Below are 26,725 nucleotides of genomic sequence, written 5' to 3'. Positions count from 1 at the left end.
CCCACCTTTTCCTGGCAGCTCTTGGTGTGCCAGGGACAAAGCATGGGGGTAAGGGTAGCATGGGCTGCTGGATCCAGCAGCCTCTATGGAGGGATGGTTATACAGAGATCCAGGATGTCTGTGGCCCAAGTGTGGCCGTAGAACATGTCACTCCTTCTGGTTTTCAGCTGACACCTGATCTTGGGGGTGATGCTGAGAGATACCGGAAATAAGAATGCTTCAGGGAGTGGCACTTGGGAATGCACATTGCTAGACCCCATTCCCAGAGATTCTGATTAGCATGTCTAGGGTAGGGTCCAGAAATATCTAATTCATGAGTGATTCCGAAGCCGGTGAAATGAAGATCCCCTAAGAAATCATCTCAAGAAAGTACACTTGGGGCCACTGAGTGCAAAAAGGCTTTATTCCTGAGCTAGAAGTCAGGGTCTGGAACAGCAGGCTGCCCCCAGGGCCAGCCACGGTCAGTGGTGCAGAGGAAACCTCCACCAGCAGCACAGTTCACAGCTTGGGTCGGTGACCCACGATCTCATCCCAGCCCTTGCGACACGTCCTGATGATCCACTCGTGCTCGTCATCATCTGTAGGGGAAGAGGAAGAGCTGGTCATGCCTGGGGTTTGCTGGGCCTTCTCTGTGCAGGGAGACCCACGGTCGGCATCTTGGAACTGCATTCCAGCACAGGGGTGTGGCTTCGGGGGCCAGGCCAGCTCTGAGCTGGGAAGGAACAAATCTTTCACTAAAACCCGAATCCTCCAGTTGCCTACGAATGTCTGGTCTTGGGGAAATTGAACACAAAGGGGTTTACTGATGGTGGATATCGCCTGTGGAGGCAGGCATGAGGTCATGTGGCCACTCTGAGCTGGGCAGTCCCCAAGGGCACCCAGAGAACAACTTGCTTGGGCATTCGCCCCATCTGACACCCACAAAGGGCACCTGCCCCCAACAGCCAGTACAGGCCCTGCCGGTAGTGCCAGGGGCCAGAGCTCAGCTCTTCTTTGTTTCCTTCCTGGGTTTTCCACTACAGACCCCCCCCTTTTTTTTTTTTTAAGATTTTATTTATTTGACAGAGATCACAAGTAGGCAGAAAGGCAGGCAGAGAGGGAGGAAGGGAAGCAGGCTCCCCGCTGGCTCCATCCCAGGACCCTGAGATCATGACCTGAGCTGAAGGCAGAGGCTTAACCCACTGAGCCACCGAGGTGCCCCCTCACTATAGACCCTTCTAAGTATCCAAGGCTCCACAGGGGAACCTGACACCTCTGTTGACTCCGAGCCTTTCAGTGGAGAGTAGAGAGGAGGAACTGATGTTCCTATGGGCCCTATGCTCATTGATCTCTCTTAATTTAACCCTCGTGAGCACCTGCGGGCAGCAATGCTGCCTTTCTGCAGAGGAACAAGCTGCTCAGAGAGGTCAAGTCACCCGCCCACAGACACAGATTAGTGCACGGGAGAACCCAGAATGTGAACCCAGGTTGGTCTGACTGCAAAGCTTGTGCTGTTTTTTAAACCTCAGAGAGAGGGAGGGAAATGCAGTCTTTGGTCCCCCCATATCACAGTCATCTCTCTGGGGACAGACTTATTTTTCCCCCATTATCCTCCAAACCCACACACAGCCCCTCTTTGAACCCTGACAGAGACCCACTTTAATGGTGGGATATATGCCCCTAAACATGCATGCAGCTCTGTAAAATGTGTGCCGTTGTTTTGTGCGCGAATGTGGTTTTAATTTGCCACCATAAATGGCATTGTGCTGTGAGTCTCATTGTGTCTTACTTCTTTCACTCAACACTACATGTTCAAGATCTATTCTTGTTGCTAAATGTACATCTCATTCTTTGCTTCCTATTGCTGCCTAATACTCTGCGGTGGCTTCCTTGTGACGTTGTACTATCCACCCTTCCTGGGGAGGACACCCAAGGGTGCCACCTCCCACGCCGGGACAGACGTCGTTGGACCCTCTCCTTCCCAGACTCGTGGAGAACGTGGAGGAGGAGGAGGGTCTCGGGGTCATGCCTGCACTTCATGAACCAAGACTCCCAGCTAAACCGGGGTTCTTTTCCTAGTGCCATAGCTGTCCTTGCCTCATTCCTGCCTCACCTCCATGTCAGGCACTAGGGGCAGAGAACGAGCTCAAACCCCTGTCCTCACACCCTTTTCCGCAGGGCTACAACCCTGGAGCAGCTTTTGTCGCTTCTCTTGACCTGCCTCCCCCTAAGGGATGGGAGCATGGGCTACCTGTCCTCCTCAGGAACACGTGGCAGTAGCCAGAGACCAAGGGCACCCCCTGAGAGCTCAAACATGGAGGGTCACCCCCAATTCTGCCCTCCAGACCAGATTCCCTTGCCCCCTTCCTCTTCTGAGAAAGCACCCGGCCCGGGATCAGAGAGACAGAGGCTTACTGACAGCCTACCGTGTACTCCATGCTTTGCAAACATGGAGTCTTGGTGATAGCCCAGGAGGGTAATGGAGGTTCCCTCCCTTTGAGAGAGGTGACGAGCCTTGCCTCACCTCCACAGCCAGTGGAATTCAAACCCACCAGACTCCAAAGCCAAATGGCCCCCACCCTGGGGTCGATGGGGCTGATGTGACAAGGGAGCCAGGGGGCAAGGCTGCCTCGCATAGAGCTAGCCTCCTCTGCCTGCTCCCTGCTATTCCTCTGTATGTGACCTCAGGAAAGAGGCACGATCTTGCCTCCGAGGACTGCCCCGGGGGCCGCAGGTGGGCCTCCGCGTCTTCCCAGAGAGGCTGTTGGGGAATCCACGCGTGGCCGTCAAGCCTGGGGGTGGGGACAGCGGCGGCACACAAGGAGTTAAGCGCTGGTGAAGCCCACTTTTGCCACACCGCGAGCAGCCTGGTTGATAATTACAGTTCTGAAGTCTCTGGGCTATTCGAATCTGTGCAGCTGCAAGCTCTTCAGTGCTAACCCCTGAAACCAGACAAACTGGGGGTATTGTGCTAAACCAGCCCTCGGGCCCCTCCCCCATCGTTACAAATTGACAGCAATGGACTTAACAGCCTCTTCACTACCCCTCTCGCTCTCTACCTGGCGGCACAGCCACCAATTTGAATCACAGATGCCTCCCCTCCCGGCAGCTGCTCACCAACCCTCCCTCCACCTCCTCTGCGAGGAGGCGCCCGGGCTCCCCTGGCCCCGCCACGCCAGGGTGAGGCCTCCGAAGCACGTTTCATCAATATTTAAAATGGAATTAAACCTGCCGCTTTGATTAATGCCTCCCAGAGCCCGGGAGTTGTGATTACTATTTTGCAAATTGCAATTGTTGGAATATGTTAATATGATTGTCTGAGAACATCTTCACCTTCTCGGATAATTTCCCCCCCTTTTCGGCAGGAGGGAAGGGGGAGAGGAAGGGAGGGGAAAGGTAGTGGGGGGGGACCACGCCGCAAACTCTTTAATCAATTGTAAATTATTACCCTGGACACAATTGCTGGTGGTTCCGAAGGGAAGGGGAGGGAGATTTCTGGTTTGGTGCATTTATCTTGAAAAGTTTGGGCCTTGTTGGCCCACAATTCCATTCTGGGACACGATCCTAAGGGTTCGTATATATAATAGATTATTATCTATTTGTCTTCAGTATTATTTAGAGTCAAGGAAACTGAAATAATCTATGTTTCTAAAACAAGAGAAGGCTTACGTTGTTGTGTATTTAACAACTAATTTCTCAAACGGGGACTGTGGGCCAGGTATTATGCTACAAGTCTGGCTGCAGGGTGGGGTGGGGGAAACTGATTTAGCAGCGCTTGAAAAAGTCGGGTTATGAAGTCTGTATAGTAGCATAGAGATGTTTTTGATATGATGAAAAGGTGGGAAGAGGCAAGAAACAAAATTACATTGACAGCATAATCTGCAGAAAACCGTGCACGGAAGAAAAATTAAAACTAACACATTGTACGTGAATAATAGTCATTTCTGAGCAAAGACGGGAGAGATTCTTCTGTTTTGGTATCTCCCGAATCTTCTTAATGTGTATTGACAATCGAAAAAATAAGAAACGATTGTCTTTTCTCTTAACCTCCAACTTAATGCCTTGCTGATTTCATGCATTTGGGGAGTTGAAAAAAAATATATTTCTAGGTTCCTAGAAACACCGATGGGGGTTCTTGAATTTCTACAAAGTAAAAGAGCCAGCATTAAAGTATTGGTAAAAATGGGAGAATAGACAAATTTCCTGAGCAGAAGAATTCCAGATAAATTCCGTGAAGACTGCCCTCAAGGAGATGGGGCATAACTCCCGACCAGTGAGTGGTATTGGAAGTCCTTATTCCGTATCTGTTCAGTGAAGGAAGGAAGGAAGCAATGGATGAGCCCCGTGCCCTGTGCTTAGGGGCTGGAGTGGGGGTACAGAGGGGAACTGAGACCCAGCAGGGGGTGTTGTCCAAAGGTTCCACTCAGATACTCTTCAGGTTCAGGTCTGCCCGCCCTTGGGGCAGAAAGATTTCTTTATTCTGGGCTGAAGCTTTAGGAGTGGACCTCACTGTCCCACGGAACCCTGTCCCCGGCACAAGCCACCCCCCGCCAGGAATCTCACCAATTATTAGGAGAACTGGGCTTCTTATAGAGAAGAAAAGGATCTTTCGGGGAGAGAGACCCCAAATCTGACCACAGGACGTCCCTGCTGAGAAGCCTTGCCTGGAAAGGCTCCCCACGCCTTTACCTGGACTTCAAGGCCAGTCTTCTGCTCTCCAGACTGCCTCCCGCCCGGCTCACCTCACCCTGCTGTAGGGGAGTCCCCGCTGTGCCCGTGCACACCAGGGCCTCTGCGCCTCTTAAATATACTGTTTGGGGGGCCCGGGGCAGGGCCATTTCAGAGCCTTAGTGTATGTAAAAGTGAAGAAAGGCCTGGACGACAGTGTCTACCAATTGCAGTGTAATTTAAACATGTGTAATTAACAAATGCTTTGAACACAAACAAAAAGGCAATATAAATGTGTCATTCCAGGATTTCTTTCGAGGCGGTGTTAAGCACACGGTGCACTAAAGGCCATGGGCTCAGGAAGGGGAATGTGAGGTTGGAGGTGTCTGGTGAACGTGGCTTTCTTTTGTAGCTGCCACACTCCAAACTTAAGGCCGCTGGCGAGTGTGGGCGACTAGGTCCCGGGGCCCTCCTGGTGGTCCTCCACCCCCAGGGACCCTGTCTGGATGGCATCTTCCCCGTCTCCTGCTGAGGTCACTGTCGCCCCCACCAGCCCCGGGGCAGTCGGGCCCAACTGCACTCCTGGTCCTCAGAGCCTGGGGCAGATCTAGCACTTAAAAAGTCTTTAATGAGTATCTGGTGAATGAATGAATAAAGCAATGCAAAGTTGGGGACAGGAAAGCAATAGGCTTACCCTGTGGGATCTGGACAAAAGGGGAAGAATTTCTTCCCCGCCCTCAGCAAATGGAGCTCCTGAGAGGACAGAGTCGATATGCCAAGTGCAGGGCCAAGGCTGCGGTTTCCTTTGTGTGTTTTGAGGCCACAGATGGAGCAGCTCCACAGCACAGAACAGAGGGGTGGTCTGGACTCATTCTGGGGCACCAAGCACACTCAGGATGCTCAAAGCCCCGGCTGGTCTGGGGCCTGCCTCACAGTGAGCGCGGGGGGCAGGGACCGGCAGGCCTGCCCAGGCCTCCAGCTGGGTCACTGTCCCTGTCACTAGTGCAATCCCCAGGTCGGTGCAGTGCAGGGGGAAGAGATCCTAAAAATCTTTCAACAAATGTGGGGCAATGCGAGCTCCCAGGTGGTTGGCAGGGAGGCAGCGGAAAGGCAGCCAAGAGCATGGGCCCTGGAGTTTGGCTGCCACCAGCCCAGAGACCATGGGCAGGTGGATCTCATTCCCTTACCAACAAAGTGCCTGCTGGAGCAAGTGAGGTCATTCCTGTAAAATGCTTAGCACGATGCCTGGCATGCAGGAAATGCTCCAAAGCAAAAGAAAACCCGAGGTTGTCTTGGCACAGTGAGCCTCCAGGGTGTGCGTGACAACACAGCATAGAATGGAAGGTGTTCTGGGTCCCAGTGCTGAGCCCTGGCGCCAACTTGTTGGGGGATCTTGGACAAGCCACTCTCCTTCTCTGAGCTGGACTGGGCTCCTTGCTTGGACCAGGCGAGGTTGCGGGGGTTCACGAGACCTCCTGCAGAACCAGGATGAGCAGCACCAGGATTGACACCCAGGAAGGAGGAGCTATGATCCCCACTTTGATGGATCTTTCATTCCCTAACTGGGTTCCTGCAAGAGAGTGTTCTTAAGGGACTCTCTCAGAGCACCCTGGGATTTCTTGTTCTTGTGGGGGAGGACAGGGTCTTTATACAAGGATCAGCACCATAAATATCAAGAACCATAGCTCAGGGGGCGCCTGGGTGGCTCAGTGGTTAAAGCCTCTGCCTTCGGCTCAGGTCATGATCCCAGGGTCCTGGGATCGAGCCTCATATCGGGCTCTCTCTGCTCAGCAGGGAGCCTGCCTCCTCCTCCTCTCTCTCTCTGCCTGCCTCTCTACCTACTTGTGATGTCGGTCAAATAAATAAAAATCTTTAAAAAAAAAAAAAAAAAGAACCACAGCTCAGCCACTGATTTTTGTTCAAAGTGAGGTGGGCAGGCTTGGGCAGGCGAGCCCAGAGAGGGCAAACGGGCGGATCCAGGTTATCGGGCGCCCACAAGCCCGATTCTGTGACCTCTTGGCACGCCTTTGAGCCGAGCACACCTGTGGTCACCACTGCTATGCAGCTCCTCCCTCTGGGACAGGGAGGGGACCAAGATGAAACCAGGCATCTTAGCCTCAGGAGAGGGGACGGACTCATAGAGCTAGTGAAAAAGCCACACTCACGCTGTGTGTGCACCGCAACAAACGGCCGTGTTTCCACCCAGTTGGGTGAACGTGCATGAGAGCCTCCCTAAGTGTGAGTGTGGGTGTGTGCGTGAGCATGAGCAGGTGTGTGCTGTGAGCGTGCAAGTGCTCAACGCGTGTGTTGCACTCAGTGTGTGACAGCGTCTGAGTGAGTCCTGGAGCAGGGGCTGAGTGAGACGGTCCTTCCGTCCCTCAGGGACAGCCTAGAGCTCACCCACAACGCCAGGCCGGGCTCTGTCATGCGGGCTGCCCTCTTTTCCTGGGGTGGAGACCGACGCTCACACAGCTCCTGTGTGGCCTGGGGTTCCAGACGGGGACGGGAGGTGCCTGGTAAACCCGGCGCCCTGGCCCGTGGGCAGTGCCACCCTCAAAGCCCAGCCCCACCCTCTGTGCAAACGCAGGGCTGTGTGAGCCTGAGCTGAGCGGGTGCCGCCCTCACCTCCTCATCACAGCTCCTGACAAGCAGGAGGCTTTGAACTTTGTTAGCAGTGCTGGTGGCCAGAGGCCAAGGCCATGGCATGGCCAATATTGACTAAGGGATCGTTGCCCGGGCAGAGCCTATGGTGGGGTAGGAGGGGAAGCCCTGGGGCTGCTCTTGATTTTCTCTGTAGAAGAGCATTTTCTGGGCTGGGTGGGTGGAGGGCTCGGAGGTGGGCGTGGGGGGGTGGGGTGGGGAGTGGATTAACCCAGGCCGCTTCACTCCCTGGGAACTAGAGGGGCAGGGTTCAGCACCCACAGCTCTTCAAAGCCTGTTCAAATGTGAGAGATTTGGGGACACCAAACCAATCTTTGGTATTTCTAAAATACAGAAAGGGAGACTGCAAAAACGGAAATTAACACGTTATCTAGTTAATGCACTCAGACTGAATGATTAAATTTAGAAATCAAAACAATGTTCTTACACTTGAAATCAGTTTATAGGCCTGCTTGCCTCATTGTGCAAGAGTTTCCCAATATGCACACGGCTCTCTAGACATCACAGGCCGACTGGCAGCCCAACAATTTACCAGGCAAAATGTTAAAAATCCCTTCAAAGTTTTAGCAGCAAAAACATATATATTTAATGTGGGAGTGCGGATACATTTTTGTTCTAATATGTTGAAACGACTAGGGAAAGACCTCCCGAGTCAGACTTAGGACTGGACTCGGGCTGTGCCTGGAAGGGGTGAGTCTGAGCGGGAGAAGGGCCACGTGGCGTTAGGGAACACGCGCACGTGCCAGGAGCCGAGTTGGGCACCTCGCACACCCGATCTCACGCAGTCCTCACCAGCGTCTGTCGTATGCACGGCGGGTATCGTTCAGATAGGAGTTTTGGGTGCTCTGGCCCGTCGGTGAAGGGTAAAATGTCCTGAGTCATGATGCCTCTTGGAAATCTCTTAAGAAGGCCCCGTGCTGGGGAAGGACATCCCAAGAAGGGTTAGGCAGTTGGTATTCTGACACGATCAGAAAAGAGAGTCATTTCTGCTGCTGAAGTCCAAAGGCACCGCCGGCTTGTTAAAAAAAGGCATATCCTGAAATACTAGAACCATCCTGCGTGTGGCAGGCTGTTCATCCAACAGGAGACACAGGGCCAGAGACCAGGGATTCATGTCTCCCCACACCCCGCCGTGAGCAAGTGGAAGGAAGCTGCCAGACCAGCAGCACCCCTTGTATTCCCCTTCTTCTTGCTTCCCCACTTCTGTTTTTCAAGCACTCACAGTTAATTTGGGCTCACTACCCATGTTCATGATGCCCAGTCACTATACACAGGCAGCTCAGGGAAGCAATGTGCCAAGGCCAAGGTCATTCAGTTGGCATGGGCCCCAGAGCCTTTGCTCTGACCACTGCTCCCTTCCGCCTCTGCTCTCCAGCTGTGTGTGGACAATGGGCTGAAGGGGACAGGCCTGTGTCCTCTAGTCGACAGACACTAAAGGCTGAATTAAGGCTTTGGTGGTGGGGCCAGCCAGGAGGGGAGTTAGGATGTTAAGAATCTGCAGAATGCACCAGTAGACTGGAACTCAGTCCATTTAGGAATCTCGCAAAGTCACTGTTAGCATCCCCACTTCACAGATGAGGGTCCTGAGGCTCAGAGAGGTAAAGTCGTCTGCCCCAGCTCACCCCGTCAGTGAATGGGCACAGGGGCAGACCCAAGTCCATCTCCAGACCTCTAGCCCTCGCCAACCACGCTTCTCTGAAAAACCTCTCTGTCACCACCATGCCTCTAGTCCTCCCTGTCTGAAGGATGGCATTCAAGGCTCTCTCTGCCCCACACTGGGTCCCTGTGCCTTGAATGCCGAGCCCAGATGTACTCCTACTCACCTGTCAAAGCCGAGTCTGTCCATCCGTGTTGGAAGGAGACTCTTCTTGACTCTTCCTCCCTCCCCCAACACAAGACCCCGTCTCAGGTGCTCTCTCTTGGGGACCCTTGGTTCCTGCATCTCCCTGTGCTTTGTTCCTTCCCTTCCATAAGCGAAACCCACCCCTCATCCTTTAAGGCCTAGCCAAACGCCCCCTTTTCCAGGACAGCATCTCAACCACACTTGGGCTCTGCTGCCCACCTCCCCAGCCCACTGTGCTGCTGGCTTCTGGCACCAGCAAAGCAGGGGCACTCCCGGTGTTTGGGAGAAAGAATCTCATATGTGATATTTCCAGTTAAACATTAACATAAACATGATAGGAATATAGAATTATGCTGGACTTCTGTTCATATGCTTATTTGGGGGGTTGATGTTCATTTCAGAACTCTATGCTGTGGGGCAGGAGTTTCGCTAGTCTTTGTACACTTAGACCCCCCTACAGGTCCCACGCTTCTGTCCAGAGAGCCCGCACTCCCAGATCCTGGCACTGTGTACTCATCTCCTTCCCCTGGCCCACACTGGTTTGGAGAGGCAAGTGCAGAGTCTGGCCCCCCAGGGACACCCTGGTGAAGACCCGTGTCTGGGGGGAGCCTTAGAAGTGCCGGGCGCTAGGCGGATAAGAAATGATGAAGATGAGGAACAATGCCGACGGCTGGAGAGAGAGATGCGCGACCTGCCGGCCTCCTGCCCAGTCTTGGAATCCCCATCAAAAGCAGGTGGGAGGGTGCCTGAGGACAGTCTGCCATCGGCCTTGCATTCATTTCTATACAAGGAGACAAAACAAACCATGAGGCTGGCCAGCCCGGGGTTGACTCCAGCAGCTTGCGGAAGGGGAAGCTGTGTCCTTTGGATGCCTCCAGGAGGCTGCTGTGGGGGGTGGGGACTTATTGTTACCAGAATCTGAGGGCACACCACTGGAAGGGAAATTTCCAGGGCTCTTGGAATTGGGGTGGGGAGAGAAGGAGCAGTGGGCAATTCTGACATGTTGGGGGGAGGCAATAAGCCCCCTCGGGCTGTTTTTCCTTTGAGACCCGCACCGGGGCTGATTCCGCCCTCTGTAGGCAAAATTCTGTTGGTAGGTTCAAGTGTCTTCCTCTGGGGCAAGTTCTAGAGCTTTGCCCAGGTTCTCATAGAGGTTCAGGATTCAGAAAAGGCCACAGCCTGTCTCAGTGCAGAGCATGGCCTCTGGTATCAGGGAGGCCTGGGTTCGAATCCTGATTCCTCCCTTCCCTGGCTGTACCTGTCAGCGAGCCTCAGTTTCCCCAGCAGCCACACAGAGGTGATAATATATTCCTCAAAAGACCAGGAGGTGGTGAGTGAGTCCCCAGCACAGCAGAGGTTTTCAGCTCATCATTTCTCTTCCTTCCCTTCAAGCAGATGCCCAAGTCTGCTGGCAGGGGTATGTGATCTGTGCAGGCATTTTCTTTGGCAGTTACAAGTGTGATATTATCCCTCCACAGAGCCTTCATTACGGCGCTGCGAACAATACCACAGATAAGGCAGGGATGGCCCTGCGTGCCAGCCTCCAGGTGATTATCACATTTGGGCAAATTGCCTTTTGTGTCACGGAGAGATGACGGCGGGAGGGCCTGTGCAGGAGGCTCGCTGGGCCATTTTGCCAAAACCGCGAGGGAAGCATTGTGGAGAGACAGCCCGGGTTTTCTGGGGAAGGAGGCCTGGCTGGCAGCCGGAGCTCGACCCGACGCTCCCACATGCGGACCGTGATCTGCCCCGTGTGGGCCGCAGGCTTCTCATTGGCCAGGTGAAGGCCTCAAAATTCGAAGTGTCTTGATTTGCAGGCAGCATTGAAAGTCTCATTCTTTGGCTAGTTTTGGAGCAAAAATGTGGGGAACCATCTAGGGAAAAAGAATTACCGCTGCAGTCTTCTGAGGAGGGTCCTCCAGTTCTTTCTTTCGTGCGTGAACTCCAGAACCTGCTCAAAGGCCATCTTTAGCCTTCAGTCAGCCAGGCCCCGGGGCCGAGTTCCAGGTCTGCCGCTTATCCCCCACGTAACTCTGGGCAACACACTTCACCTCGCCTCAGTCTCATCATCTGTGAAGTGGGAACAATGAAGACAGTCGTTTCCCAGGGTTACGGTGGGGATGAGATGAAGTGAAATAAGATAAACCGTGTAACATGCTCAGACCAGGGTCTGGAACATCGTAAGCACTCAGTAAATGCTGGTTGCTTTTGCTGTCCTGCTTTCTCCTCTGAAATAAAAGAGCGTCCCTTTGTATAGCCATCGATCCATTCCCTGACTGCCGTTTTAGGGATGGTACCGATTTAGTGTAAAAATACAGCCCGTATTGGGGCACCTGGGTGGCTCAGTGGGTAAAGCCTCTGCCTTCGGCTCAGATCATAATTCCAGGGTCCTGGGATCGAGCCCCGCATCGGGCTCTCTGCTAAGTAGGGAGCCTGCTTCCCCCTCTCTCTCTGCCTGCCTCTCTGCCTACTTGTGATCCCTCTCTGTCAAATAAATAATAAAAACAAAATCTTAAAAAAAAAAAAAAAAGAATACACCCATTATTTACTCTGTTCCCTCCTGTTGGACATCCAGGATCTTTCCAGCTTTCACCTGCTCAATAATGCCAGAGAGCCTCAGACGACCAAGCCGTCTTTCATTTCTAGGTGTTCACTATGCAACTTGCCTGAAGTTGGGCGGGAAGCAGATCTGTGAGGTTTGGAAGCTCCAGGCCCCTGCCTCTTTGGATGGAACAATCTCGGAGCTGGTCCGGCAAAGGGGAAAGGAGAGGGAAAAACCTCTGGAGGCAGATAAGCCTGAGTGTGAATCCCAGTTCCTGCCATTTCCTGGGGGAGATCCTTTAGTCTTAGTTCTAAGGCTTAGTTTCCTCGTTTGTCAAGCAGGGATCACAGGAACACTCCCTGCCCTCTTAGTAGCTGGGTGTCCGGTGCCTGGGAAATGCTCAGTCAAGGTCAACTGTCATCACGGTTGGTGAGGTGGGGGGGAGCCATCCACCACCTCCCAGAGCCTCCAAATCACACGGGTCAGCTCTCTTCCTGGACCCCCGACTCAAATTCCTTCCCCCCAACCCGTTGTCCGTCGAACTGAGCATACATTCAAATGAGGCTGGTGATCTTGATTTTAAATTCTGTCTGGAACCCACAGGTTCAAACGCAAAGGGGCCCTCTCTGCAAATAATCACTGGTATGTGATATTTTTAAGAAGCCCAAGCCATTGTTTCTGATTGAAGGAAAGTTGGTGCTATTTTGAAGAGCAGCACGATTAAGCGGTGGCGTTATCTCTTTAACCATTGGGAATTATACGCTGTTTGAAAGATTTGTGAGCTCTAGGACATTTGCCAGATGTGCTTGATTCGACATTTCAGACAACAAAGGGGATAATGTTGGCGGGAATCTTGACGGCATTTCTGATGATCAGGATATTCTTTGAGGATGGTACTGAGACCTTTCGGGGAAGAATTTCAGCTTTTACATAAACTAATTTGGGATGCTCACTCTCTGTCTTCCACAAAGCAAATTTAGTTCATTGTTAGTTGTATATGTTAAAATGGTTACGAGGGTTTTTTCCTTTGAATATTAATAATGTGCCTTTCATCTGAGACACTCGCATGGGGTGTCATTAATTGCAGGGAGGGAGTAAGGATTAGTGGTGCGGTTATTTTGCAAATGATTCCTACCAGTAACGTTGAGGCGAGCAACGGCTACATGAAGAGACACACGTACCAACGGCTAACACATCTCGGGCTTATCCCTCCTGAGCAGAATGAGGGGGCCGGGTAGGAGGCTAAGGGTTAATCTCCCAATTTCCCACCACATTAAATGTAATTATCCCTAATATTGTCTACAGCGTCCTTATTGGCCCACAGTATGTAAAGGACCCTTTATCAAATAAGGTAGCATCTCATTTTGGGGACTGGGGTGTTTTTGTCTTAAGACTCTAAAATGGGCCTTTTCATCCATTTGGGAACATCGCTGAGCTCCCACTGGGGGCGGGACCTGTGTTCTTTAGAGGAACAGCCATGAAAGAGGCACGGCTCTGTGGAGGAAGGGAGATTTCTGAGTAAGGAATTAACTAGAACACAAAGCTGGAAAGAACAGAATTGGGGCAGGAGTTGGGATCGTCTGACTCTGACTCTGGGCTGGGGAGCAGGTGAGAACCGAGGTGTGTTTGTCAACGGAAGCAGCTGGTCTGGTTGAGCCGGAACATGGGGTGGTAGGTGAAGGTGGGGGGCTCTAGACACCATAATTAAGAGTCTGCAGACCCCAATGATTCAGTAGCATTCCGTTTCCCAAGCAGAACCCCTGAGGAGGCCAACAGCATGGCCTATCCCGTCTCATTTCCCCCTGCAGCCTCCTTGTCCTGGAACCAGAGAAACCAGAGAACCAGAGAAACCTCAGCTAATCCCAGGGCCTCCCTGTCTTCTACCTCCACCAGCCCGAGCGAGTAATCATCACACTAATGGTCCCAGCTGCCTATCACTGGACACGGACGAGTCTCGGGCCTGGTGTCCTGCAGACTTGTCTCATTTTTCCCAACCACAACTCCTCCAGATTAAATTAATTACCAGAAGGCCCATTTTACAGATGAGGAAACGGAGACTCAGAAAGGAGACCAGAAGCCAGCCAGCTATGGTCTCACAGCTGCCCAGTGGTAGATCAGGGAAAGGGGCCAGCCAGAGGGGCAGACTGCAGATCCTGGGCTTTTAACTGCCACACAAGGCTGTCTCTCTGATCTCTCCTAGCCTCCTAAGGGAGGCAAGTCCTAACCCCGTCTGTGTTTTGCTTTGTGTCTGCTGTATCGATTGGAATCCTCCCTGCGTTGACTTGCTGCCTTGTGTGGTTTTATGGTCCCAACAGAGGCCGCTGCAAAGTGCAGTAGCATGACTGTGGACCTTACAGGGAGATGAGAGTGGGTTTTTTCCCAGCCTCACCGTCCCTGATCTGTCATTCATTACGCACGCCCTAGTCCTCTAATCTCAGGCCTCACCCGTCCCCAGCTGCGTAGGAATTTCCCAGGGCATGCACGGCTCCTGAGCACAGAAGTTCTAGGGTAGGCACCAGAAATGACGGCCACCACTGGGGTTCAGACAGCATGGACCTGGACCAAGCATAGGGATCCCCAAACCAAAACGGCACAGACCTGATCTGGCCAGAAGGTCACAGGCTTGGGATCCTTAATGCTGAAGTTTTTAAGCTTTTCAAAGCTTAAGGGTTTTGAAAACCCACAGGTGCGGAGAAGCTCAATAGATTGTTTTTATTATTCGAAATAATAAGTTGTCTGTTAAATGTCAGGGACTATAATTTGTTGAAGAGGAGGGGCTTGTAGGTGGGTCCTCTGCCTGCCTGTCTGTTTTTCTTCCAAAACATTTAATCAGCTCCATGTCTGGGGACCTGTGTGAGCCGCAGGGAATCCAGTGACGAGTCAGACGTCGTCACACGGTCCCTGCCCTCCAGAAGGTTTGAGAGCCACGGTCTGCGAGGATTCTGGCCAGCATGGATCCCCAAAGCCTGGCCCATTGTCGGCACTCAGAAGCTTTTAGATGAGTGGAAGGACAGATTTAAATTCTCACCACAACCCAGCCAGCAGGTACCATCCTCTCCAGGTAAGAAAGGCATTCTTAAAGCGCAAGCCGAGCACAGCCGGGTTTGTCAAGCAAGCTTGGCACTCGGCCCATCTGCAATTCAGCAGGCTAAGGTTTTCCAGTCTGGCCTAGAGCAAGCATCTCCGTCTGGGGAGTGAGGCCAGGGCAGGGTCGGGGAGGAGCCGGGACAGCCTGCGAGGCCTGAAGATGAACAAGGGTGACACTTCTGCAATGTCCCAGCCCGCGACCTCCTATAAAAAGAGTGTCCCCGGCTCTGACCCGGCCAGGTGGCATGTACTTGATAATAGCAGTGGCTCAGGCCACTCTGTTTATCCTGGGATGGCCTCAGGCCCCACCGTGGGCCCGCATCGCCAGCAGCCCCGCACCTTCAGGATGCCAACAGGAAGCACTGTTTATGGGGGCAGACCAGAATGTAGGGGAGAAAGGGCCCAGAGAAAACAAGAGATGGACAGAAGTCTGAATCGGTCCCTGGCAGGGTGAGGTGAGTCAAAGGTAATGACTAGGTGGGCACAAACAGAGACTCCCTCTTAGTGGTTTTCAGGACACTCCAAACTCCATCTGTCCTATAATATCAGGACCAAAATATCCCTTGGTTACCTTTCTCCTCCATCGTAGACTCTTAAGGTTGGAAGGACCCTAGAATTTATCCAGCCCGACTCCCTCATTTTACAGATGAAGAGCAAGGGGCCCAGAGAGGGAAGGCGCTGGCCCAGGGTCAGCCAGCAGGCAGCCCAAGAGCTGGGCAAGGACATGGAATCTGGGTCTCTGGCACAAAACGCTGGGGCCTGGGGCCCTTCGGGTGCCCTCTCTTGCCATCTTGTCATCTTTCCTATCTAGTTTCACCTCCTTTGGCCCCTTCTCTCTGTGCAGCCTGAGAAATCCCTAAATGATGACTCAGCTACTACTCGACCTGCCCAAAACCTTTCCTTGCTCCCCTGCTGCCCTCGGGTGGAAACTTGCTGCCCTTCCCCTTACCATCCCTTGGGTTCTCTCTCTTACTCTTTTTGCCCTGACATATTGTTGTCTCAGGCTCCCAAACTACTTGTAGCCCCATAAATGTGCAATGTTCTCCCCGATCTTATCCTTCGCACATGCTGTTCCCTCTGCCTTTCACCCTTCCTGACCCTGCTGCACCTGTCTGCTCTTTGGGCTGCCCATTCCACCTTGCTCTTTCCAGGAAACCTCCCTGGCCTGCTGACCCTGAACTCCAGATTAGATATCCCTGCTACGCTCCCTTGTAGCAACTTGCATCTACCCCCACTTTCTTCTCCTCCCTGAGAGAAGATTCTGTGATGCTTCCTAACCCAAGGTCAGATCCACAACCACTAGTCGATAAACGTTTGTTGACCAAAGAGTCATCAGTGTCCATTCTTCTCCAAACCTCCCAAGAATGGCCTTCCCATCTCATGATGCATTTTTTCAAAGGCTATTTTTTTTTTTTTAGAGCAGTTTTAGGCTCACAGCAAAATTGAGAGGAAGGTACAGAGATTTCCTCTATGCCCCCTGCCCCCATGCCTGCATGGCCTCCCCATTATCAACCATCTCTACCGGAGTGTGCATCTGCTGAAGCGACACCAACACCTCATAGTCATCTGAGGCTTACAGGCGGGTTCACTCTGGTGTAGTACATTCAATGGGTCCGGATGAGTGTATAATATCATGGAGCCCTCACTATAATTTCATAAGAGTATCTTCATTGCTCTAAAAGTCCCCTGTGCTCTATCTGTTCATCCCAAGATGAATTTCCAATTTTCTTACCAAGCATGGCTTTTGCCCAGAGGATTCTGCGAGCCACAGTTTCTCATTCCCCAGTCACGCCTTGCCTTTTTTTTTTTTTCTCCCCCATGCCTCTGTGTCTTTGGAAGTGCTGTTCCCTTTACCTGGAATGCCCTTCCCCAACACGCCTGCTAACAAAATCCCTACTCCTTCTTAAAGACCCATCACTTCCAGTACCTTCTTCCTGACTGAGGCCCTGTATCTAGACCAGATGATGAGTTCCCCTGCTCAGTGGCCCTTCATGCCCCAGGAACTGCCCCCTAGGAGGAGTGGTGAGAGGACCTTTGTACTCATATGAAAGATACTTGTAACTAATTATACAAAAAGGCACAGACGTGTTATCTTTGTAAGACAGGAGAGTGTGTACAGACACTGCCCAACAACAAAAGAACAGGGGCACCATGCCAGGGAGGAGGCTACTCTTGGCTCCAAATCTGCCCTTCTCTTCTCACTTTGCAGTCTGGACTGGGACCACACGATTGACGGTTCCGCTCTGCTGGCTGAGCCCCAGTTAGATGCTGCAAGGCAGGCACACGAAGGCAGAAAGGACACGTTCTTTTCTGTGTGTCTTGTTGCTCATGTTGATGTCACGAAAGCAAAAGGCCCACTCACTTCCACCTTCCAGTTGTCCCCCAGCTCCTAGCATCAGCGAGGCCCAGAGGCCACACTGGGCAGTAGGCTCTGCTCAGAGGTCTGGGTCACCCCTTCTGGGGGTCCCTCTCTCAACCCTCTACGTTCTAATATCTCAGTCTCAGGGTTTCCCATCCAGGAAAACGGGGCAGGGAGGGTTGCTTCTCCCTGTGACTTTCTCTGCTTTCTCTCCCTCCTTTTGCTTTTTCAGTTCCCCAGTATCTCCTGATATTAAATTCTGTTTTCCTGACTGCACTCTACCTGATACAGACACAAGAGTTCCTGCTCACATAGCTCTTACAGTCTTGGGGGAGAGAGAGACAGACAGACGTTAGGCAATTACTCACACAAATGAAGATTTAATTACAGTTGACATAAGTGCTGGGGAGGAAAAGTACAGGGTGTATTAGCATGTGAATGGCCCTGGGAAGCCCTTCAATAGATGAAACTGTTAAGCATTGTTTAACTCAGCATCTCTTCAGTTTCCTTATCCAGAAACTCCGTAGTAAGCCTACCAACGCCCAGAAGAATTAGTGCTCTGTACAGTCTACTCTGTTAATGGGAAATAGGAAGTCATTAAAGAAAACTGCCAGGGGACCCAGAATGTGAGCACTGGCCATGTTCCTCCAGGAGCACCCGTGGGTCAGGGCTCTCTGAGCTCTCTGCTCTGGCATTCAGACATAGCACCAGCTGACCGTCCCCTTTGCTCTGATTCCAGCACCACAAAGGCAACTTTCTGATCCCCACCTACTTACGGAGTAAATGGCCCTGTAGGGAGAGGAGGCTCTCATCAGCCAGTTCAGGCCTCCTGGGCTCCCTGGCAGTTTCTTTCTCATTTTAGAGCACAGTTTCTTGACTTGGGTTTTTAGAAGAAACCCCTTAAAACTATATGCAAAATGTGCATGCGTGTGCATAAGTGTGAACGTGTATGTTTGCGTCTGTGCACATGTGGTCATTTTTCTAGGGAGAGGGTGCCTAGTTCTAATGTTATTCCTTGTGGGACCATGACTCTAGGAAAGAGAAAGGTTAGGAATCACCATGCTAAATGGAAACGTTCTTGTTCTTATTTGTACATTGGTCTCCTGTGAGTTTGGTTACTGTAAATCTCAGTCTGATCAGCTTGCATTCCCTTACCAACAGAAGTTCTGGATCCCCAGCAGGCATTCTTGGACCACATGGTATCATTACCATGTGCTGTTTCCTCTCTGAAAAACCTCTCCCCATGCCCTGTGGTCCACTCCCAATTGTTCTCTGGGTCTCATTTTAGCTATCATTTCCTTCTTGAAACTCTCTGGCTTTCCAATTCCGGATGAGGTGCCTTTCCTTTATGCTCCCACAGCATCACTCCCACCTCCCTGGCACTCCCCACCTTTACCTCTCCCCCTCCCCCCCATCTAGGGCCATGTTTTCCCCTTTCGTTATGCTTTTCTCACGAAGCAACCAAGCCTTTCTAGTACTTGTCTGCTCTCTGTCAAAACACAAGCTCCGTGAGCAAGGGGTGTGTGTCTCGAGTTGCCCTTCTTCTCTGCCTGCAACAAGTATAGTGTTTAGGCACACAGTCACTGCTCACCAAAGGAGAGCATGCAGAACTCTGTAGTTTAAGCCTTTCAGTGCTAGCCTTTGCTGTCACCGCTAACCACAACCGTCCTTGGCTTCACTCTGTGATCCCGCAGAGACTCGTCTGCCATGAGAACCCCCCACGGTGAGCCATCCAGATCATAATTTTTGTCTTTTGTCAGAAGTTTCTTTCTCATCAAATGCATGCCCATGTGTGCACACAGATGCACACAGATACGTGTGCGCGAGAGGGGAGAAAGCGGGCATCCCGGCATGTCAGAATGGACATACCTGCATTTCTCAGAAAGCGATTCCTGTAGTCCTTGATTATCCTCGTGGCCGGGTTGTAGAAGCCATCTCCACAGTCGTAACAGCCCTCGGGGATTTTTCGAGGTGGGTCCATATTGGTGAGCTGAGAGATACCTTAAAAGGACGCAATGGATAATTAACTCGCCACCAAGGCTAAATCGAAACCCAGCACCCTGAAGTCCACTTCTGTCTGGTTGTCCCTGTGGCAAAATGCTCCCCATTCAGAGCACAGAGGACAAGCGATGGGAGCAGTGCCCCACAGCAGCTTCTTGAAACTGGCTCTGGGAGCCGGGACTTGGGGACTAGAACTCCAACTTCTTCCTCTGTTTCTGGGGACACCATGACAGGGGTGTAGGTTCTGGAGGGAGACAGAGCATGAGGGGGCACCACAGTTTGCGAAGGGGATAGAAAGACGTGTCTAGAGGAGGGATGGCATCCAAGGGGGTGAGCCCAGAGGCGTGAGCCCTCAGGCCTCACTCAGCCGAGGAATGCAGAAGGAGAACAGTGGGAAGAAATGCGTCAGGTGGGCGGGGATCAACTTTGACTCTTAACCAAAATTACAATGGCGGCTGTTGACTCAGTGTTTATCCTGTGCCTAGAAATTCATTAAATGCTTGACTCCCACTATTTCACTCAATTATCACAGCAACCCTGGGGCCCCTTTGTGGATGAGAGAACTGAGGCTCAGAGAGGTCAAGTAACTCGCCCCAGACTCTCCAGTGAGGAAGCGGCAGGGCACCCAGCCGTGAAACCTGCACATCAGGCTGCTGACGTTGTGCTGACCCGGGAGCTCGAGAGGAGTTGGTCACACTGCCCTGGGTGTTGTGTATCTTGGAATGCTGAGGCCTGAGTGAGGGGGACGAGGTTGAAATAAATAACTTCTCGGGTTCTTGTGTTTCCTGTAATTCCCCGTCCTCTGGACTGAGAGCCGGATGCGCGCTGAGCATAGCACCCCGGTCACAGCGCAGGGCCCTGTCCTGCACACAGATGCTCTTCTGTTGGTTACTGACACCACGTGCGTATGGTGACTGAGTTCTCACTCCATGCCAAGCACTTCCCAGCCATTCCCTCCCCGGAGCCTCCTGCTTGTGCCATCTCAGAGATAGAAAGGAGTGGAAGGGGCTGCTTTAGATTCTCGCTGCCCCTGAGGCTGAGGGGCAGCTGCTGCTGGGCTCTGCCGAGTGCCTAGGGCCTAGGGAAAGCAGTGGGTACTTAGGATGAAGTGACCGCATTGGGAGTCGCCAGAGGAGAAGGAAGTACGCAGGGAAGACCACCACGCTGCCCATGAGCCTGGCAGAGCCTCACCTTTGACAAAACTAGCCACCGCGTGACAGCTGAAGGCCTGAGGCCAGGGGCTCTCTCTTCACCTATGGGCTTTCGCTGGGGGTGAGGAGCCCGTGACAGAGTCCAGGCCCTGTCATAACTAACCCAGGAGGGGCCACAGACAAGGTTCTCAAGTGGGACCTAGACTGGTGGCTCCTTGAAGGCAGGCATGGTCCCCCTGGGGCCCAGCTAGTGTCTGACACAGAGTAGGTGCTCAGAAAAATCCAATGTCATGAACTTAACGCCCACACCTCATCTCCCCTGCTGTGATGTCAGTATTATCTTCCCTGTGCCATTCTTTACTGAGCACCGACTCGGGGCCAAGCAATGTGCCAGGCACTGGGGACACAGCAGTGATGAAGACGGAGCCCCCGCTCTCATGGAGCGCAGTCGGCGTGGGATGAGGGACACTGCGCACTCAGGACAGAGCTCTGGGGACGAGCCCTGGCCACTCCGCGGGATGCCACAGGGAGACCTTGCCTCATCGGGGAATTCAGGGAAGGGGCCCCAGACAAAGGGACGTGACGCTGAGACCTGCAGGCTGGGAAGGAGTTATTTGGGTGAAATGGGGTGGGGGTAGAGCATCCCAGCAGAGGGAAAAGCAGGAAAGAGCGTGGTCTTTTCAAGGTCTAGAGATAGAGCCAGCCACGAGGGAGAAGAGAATATCCCAGAAGGGCAGGTGGTGTGGGCTAAGGGTAGGCTCAGCCACAGGAGCCAGAGAATGAAAGTCATTTTAAAAATCTGCAACCTTCTCATGAGAGGAGCGGAGAGGCACTGAAGGGTAGGTAACAGGGGTGGGAGTGGTGGAGAGTGGCAATCAGAACCCCGTTTGCAGGAGAGAAACCGAGGCACGGAGCTGGGACGGTGGACATCTGAGGGGGACTTCAAGGGGCTGTGGCCCGTTACGTAAGGCTGCCTTTCGTTTTCCTCCCAGTCTGGGTGTGAAGGAAAGGGAGGGTGCCCGGGTACCTGCAGGCTTCAAGCCATGGCAGATCTCGGTGTAAAACCGGCGATCGCAGCTGTCGCAGTAATGCCAGTGCTCTGCCTCGTACTGCAGCCCGTCCGAGAAGGTGTACGTGCCCTGGAAGACATGGAGCATGCGCGCAGGGCTGAGGAAGCCCTTCTGCCAGGGAGGACGGGTGTCATGGCAAGAGGCGGCTTTCTCACCTTCTCATCGCCACAGAGGAGCCATGAGAGCTATTCCGGCTACCGGGGCTGTGATGATTAGAAGGAACGGCTATAGTGCTGGGCTCTGTGGCCACTCTCCGCACGATGCGGGGCAGATGACCCAGCCCTTGGTTTCCTCATTTGTAAAACTGCCTCCTAATGGTAGATATTTTACGGGGTTGATTTGATGAGACAGTGCACCGGCAAAGCGTTTAGCACGGAGCTAGCTAAAAAGGTCACAGCCACTGGTCACAAGCCCTTTGTCCAAACATGTACAGGGCTGAAGGAATCTGCTGCCCCAGGGCTGAAGGAATCCCCAGGATGTAGAGGTCGCATTGGCTTGGGCATCAGGAAGTGTAGGTGGAAATTCCGATACTATTAATTCACTGTGTGACCTTGGGTAAGTCACATCCCCTTCCTGGGGCTCAGACTCTCCAAGTGGTAAAACAAGGAATGTTCCTTAACCTTTCGAAGGTGGGCATTTTGTGAAACATAGGTCTTTCCCAGGAGAAAACCACAGACACACAGAAATTTTGGCATATAAAGCCGGAGCGGGGGTAGTTTCTACTGACCCCCTGAATTGTATGCAGGGCCCACAAGTCCCAGGTGGGATTAGATGGAGTAGAGGACTTGTCATGAGAGTAGCAGTGGTTGTGGAAGTAGTACTAAGACCTAACAGTGAGTGCCTGCTGGATGCTGGGTACTGAGCACTGGGGACTAAGCACTGAGCACAGTGCTTAGAGAGATCACCTCATTTACACTCACAACTGCCCCAGGAGGTGGCCGGTGTTGGGGCAGGCGGAATAACGGTCCCCCTAAGATATCCACCTCTACCTGCTGGAGCCCGTAAAAATGTTAGCCTCATCTGGCAAAAGGTCCTTTGCGGATGTGATTAACTGACAGCTCTTGAAATGGGGAGATTTTCCTGAATTACCTGGGTGGGCCCAATATAATCACAAGGGTCCTTGTAAGAGGGAAGCAAGGGGGTCAGAGGGATGAAGGACAAGATGATGACAAAAGCAGAGAGAAGGGGATGTGATGACAGCAGCAGAGGTCAGATTGAGACATGGACACTGGCCAAGGAACGCAGGAAACTTCTGGAAGATGGCAAAGGTAAGGAACTGGATCTCCCCTACAGCTTCTGGAAGGAATGCAGCACGGCTGACTTATTTTAGACTTCTCACTTCCAGAACTGTAAGGTAATACATTTCTATTGTTTGAAGGCACAGAGTTTATCATAATCTGTTACAGCAGCAATGTGAGCTACAACTATCGTCCCCAGTTTATAGGGGGAAGTCATGGGCCCAAGGTCACTCAGTTAGTTCGTGATACACTAGGCTTCAAACTCATCGTGGCCTCTCTCCAAGGGCCCTTCTGGATCCAGAGGAGTGGATTCCAGAGCTCTGGGAGATCGGGTAGAGGGGAGCAGCAGGAATGGAAGGAGGGGGGCGCCGGATGGACAGATCAGGGTGCTCTGTAGTGGGGGTTCGTCCCGTCCAGGGCTTTGCCCTCTGCAGCCTCCCCTCCTCAGGCTAATCACCTTCACGACCAGTCCCTTATCCCAAACGGCATCAAAGCGGCTCCCGCTGGGGAAGTACAGGGTTCCTTGGCCATGAAACATGCCGTCCTTCATTTCCCCGACATATTTCGTTTCAGTCGGGAGGATGTACTCAGCGTCGCCCTCCATCCTGCGAGGACAGAGGGAAATCAGCGGACTGGGCAGAGCCGTGGGAGGATCAGAGCGGGCAGGCACAGCAGAGCAAGTGGGAACCTCATTCTCGGGGCCCTCAGGGGTTACTGTCCCAGTAATATTCTGTTAGAAAACAATGTTTTTGTTTCCCTCAAAAACGCAAAAATGAGGGGCGCCTGGGTAGCTCAGTGGGCTAAAGCCTCTGCTTTCAGCTCAGGTCATGATCCCAGGCTCCTGAGTTCGAGCCCCGCATCGGGCTAACTGCTCAGCAGGGAGCCTGCTTCCCCTCCTCTCTCTCTGCCTGCCTCTCTGTCTACTTGTGATCTCTGTCTGTCAAATAAATAAAATAAAATCTTTTTAAAAAATGCAAAAATGAGAGGGTCTGTGTTGTGATGGTGGGGGATGGGGCACAGAGTTTTGTTGGTTTGTCTTCGCCCTCAGCTAGAGACTGTCCTGGGGTTCTCACATCCCATAACACAGCCCTTGGTAGGTCCAGAGAGGGGAGGGATGTGCCCAAAGCCACACAGTAAACACTGGGAAGCAGTTTTCCTGGCAGCTGGTTTTGTGTCCTCCCTGTCCCCCATGAACAGCCCACCCCTGCCCTTTACAGCACTTGTAGGTAATGGGAAAAGGATGAAATTCAGACAGGGGGCATAGGTTTGAATCGTACTTCACCATTTCCTAGATGTATTATCTTGGAGACTTTCTTAAACCTTTTATTTTTTCCCTCCTTCCTTCCTTCCCTCCTTCCTTTTTTCCAACAAATCTTTACAGAGCATCTACTCCATATCAGCACCTACCACACATGCTGAGTCTGGTCTGCTGGGTACAACAAGGTCACAGCAGTGATCAAGGCATCCCTGCCATCAAGGGGATTCACGGTCTAGTGGGCGACACAATTAAGCAATTGCAGAATATGTGGGACTTGCCATGCAGGGGGAAGCAGGCCTCTACAGGAGCCCAGGCCAAGGAAACCCAGCTTGATCAGCTGACCACTTACTTCATGTGTGAAGTGGCTGAGATTAATGCCCAAGATAATGTATAACCCAGATAATGTATAATGATTTTCCTAGTAAAGGGCCTGACATCTGGTAAGTGCTGATTTCTTCATCCTGTATTTCTTCATTCTTGTATTCCTTTCCTGTTCTTCCCCTGCTGGCTAGAAGTCATCTCCTCTAACTCTGAACTTCTTTAGGCTTTTGTTTGTATGTCTGTTGGATGCTTAGCACTTTCTGCCGTGCGTTGGAATTGTATTTCTCATATTCCCTATTTAATTAAAGGTCTGGAGAGGAAGACCTTGGTGTCCTCAGTTCTTAGAATCATGATTCTGTGTAAACAGGTGCCCTATAAACAGCTACTGCATCAGGAGTGAAGGGAACTGACCGAGGGGATGAAGGAAGATGCCACTGGGGCACAGGCCCCGAGCAAAAGAGTGCTGTGGTCAGACAATGTGGCACAATTTCTGAGCAATGCAGACCTACAGCCACCAAACCTGAGCACAGGCCACCTCCGTGCCTGTGTGACCTTGGGCCAGTTCCTTTGCCTCTCTGAACCTGAGTTTCTCATCCGTAAAATGGGGATAATGACAACACTCCTCTTCTTGAGATAATTAGATGAAATAATAGCTACGGAACAATAGCAGAATTCCTCAAATAGAGTAAGAGTCCTATTGTGTTCACTGTTGTCTTTATTCTCCTGCAAGACATGAGAGATAAGAGAATGCCTTTTCTCCTTTATGTGTTTACTTGAAATCACATCTACCATTTCTGTCTCCATCAAAACCCTTCTTAGAGATTAGACGCCGCTCCCTTTTTTTAAACTGCAAACTGGATATCAGTGCTCAATCCTTCTACAGACGTCTCCAGCTCATCCCAAATGAAATTTATCCTCTTTTCCTCCAAAGTGGACCCTCCTCAGAGTTCTCAGTTTCCACAAATGGCATCAGAATCATCCAGGTTCAAAGCCTAGAGCTAGGCACTGAGCTGGGACTGGAGGCACTCTCTGAGTGGGACTGGGAACCTATCAGTTGCCAAGTCCTGGCAATGAAAATTCCTAAACTTCTACATCTTTCTTTCCTGCAGTCCTCCCCCACCCCCCCGCTTCTGCTTTGGTCCAGGGTCCTGGACTTTTACTAGGACAACCATGGGCTCTGACTTGATCTCCCCATCTCTAATCTGCTTCCCTCTCTCCTTCTTTTCTTTCCCTTCTCTTCCTCTCTCTCATTTTTCCTCCCATTTTTCTTTTATTTGCTCAAGACAAAAGCCTTCATTATAAATTAAAGGTAGTTTAAAAGAACAAAGATATAAAGACTCCAATCCATAGTGAGGATACACTTATCATATCTCAAATTTCATTCATTCATTCATTCAGCCAACATTTACTGAGTACATATTGTATGCACTAAGAAGAGGGATACAGAAATGAAACAAATTAGATTTCCTAATGCCCAGCCCTACCAAGAATCTATCTATCAGTGGCTCCCCCACCCATAAAATTATGCACAGTACTCAGATCTCTCTATGCCAGACATAGACCCACCCTTCCAGCTCTGGCTCTCTCTCTCCTCTAGATATGTCCAACACTCCAGTCACACTGAACTGCCTGCTCTTCCACTTGTAAATCCTCTAAACTATTGCCCATGCTGTTCCCTCTGCCTGGAAACATTCTTCACCCTGCATCTCTACCCACCTAAATCCCACCCAACCTTCAGGGCCCATCTCAAGTATTTTCTCCTCCAGAAAGCCTTCAAGGACTGCACCAACTGGATGTGTCCAGTAGGATCTCAGTAGCAGGGCTTAATAGAAGAAAACACATGAGCTTTCGAGTCAGACCTGAGTTGTGATCCCTCATCTGCCCAACACCAACTAGTACTTTGAGTAAGTTATACAGTTACTCTGAGCCTCACTTTTCCCATCTGCAAAATGAGGATAATATCCACCTCATAGGGTTGCTGTGAGGAAGGGAAGATTCGGGCAAAGCCACTATCTGAAATTATCTTTTCATTTCTTTGTTTATTGGCAATACACCAACTAGACTGTAACCTCCATGACAGTAAGGATCTTGCTTGACATTTTTTAATATTTTTACCCCCATATCTAAAACTGGCAGATAGCAAACACACAAGTATATATGGAATGAATATACCTCAGCTCTGCTGCTTATCAGATATGTGTCCTTGAGCAAGACACTTTACTTCACTGGGCCTCATTTTCCTGAACTGTAAAATGGGAATAATCAAGCCTACGTGAAGGGTTGTCCTGAAGGTTAAAAGGAATAAAGTTTGTGAAAGTGTCTGGTACAAAGTCCTTTGCAAATGCGAAAAAGCAGCCGTCTTTTCCCAATCACAAATACTCAAGACATAGTGAATCAGATGAGGCCCTTACCTCCCGTCTACATATTCCCCAATATATTGGCTTCCTGTGTACTCCATGGCGCCAGCCTCTAGCCTCCAGCCCTTGGGATCCCAGAGCCTCAGTGCGTCCCGTCTCACCATGACAACCAAGAAGGGCGGGGCCTAAG

General features: G+C 51.6%; 1 protein-coding gene and 1 long non-coding RNA gene across 5 annotated transcripts; one reads left to right on the top strand and one right to left on the bottom strand.

Moving 5' to 3' along the window:
• Positions 1-382: 382 nt before the first annotated feature.
• MORN5 (MORN repeat containing 5) lies at positions 383-26,720 on the bottom strand. 4 transcript variants are annotated; one of them, XM_082696513.1, is made up of 5 exons: positions 26,590-26,720; positions 23,057-23,204; positions 21,319-21,430; positions 19,009-19,140; positions 383-578 (listed from the first exon to the last, which is right to left on the bottom strand). In XM_082696513.1, the coding sequence occupies exons 1-5, from the start codon at positions 26,697-26,699 to the stop codon at positions 499-501; spliced, it is 582 nt and encodes a 193-aa protein (XP_082552639.1). In that variant the 5' UTR covers positions 26,700-26,720; the 3' UTR covers positions 383-498. The 4 variants fall into 4 exon arrangements, with proteins under 4 accessions (XP_082552639.1, XP_082552640.1, XP_082552638.1 ...); XM_082696512.1 differs by lacking the exon at positions 383-578 and adding an exon at positions 7,870-8,225 and having other exon boundaries at positions 26,590-26,712; XM_082696514.1 differs by lacking the exon at positions 21,319-21,430 and having other exon boundaries at positions 26,590-26,716.
• Positions 14,604-19,915, top strand: LOC309846888. Its single transcript, XR_014302188.1, has 2 exons — positions 14,604-14,754; positions 19,673-19,915. It is a non-coding gene; the product is annotated as an uncharacterized lncRNA (long non-coding RNA).
• Positions 26,721-26,725: the final 5 nt, after the last annotated feature.

This window comes from Mustela nivalis, assembly GCF_964662115.1.
Source record: "Mustela nivalis genome assembly, chromosome: 13".
Lineage (NCBI taxonomy): Eukaryota > Metazoa > Chordata > Mammalia > Carnivora > Mustelidae > Mustela > Mustela nivalis.
Note: the sequence above shows the minus strand (reverse complement) of the source record. Positions and strands in the feature narration are given on the sequence as shown.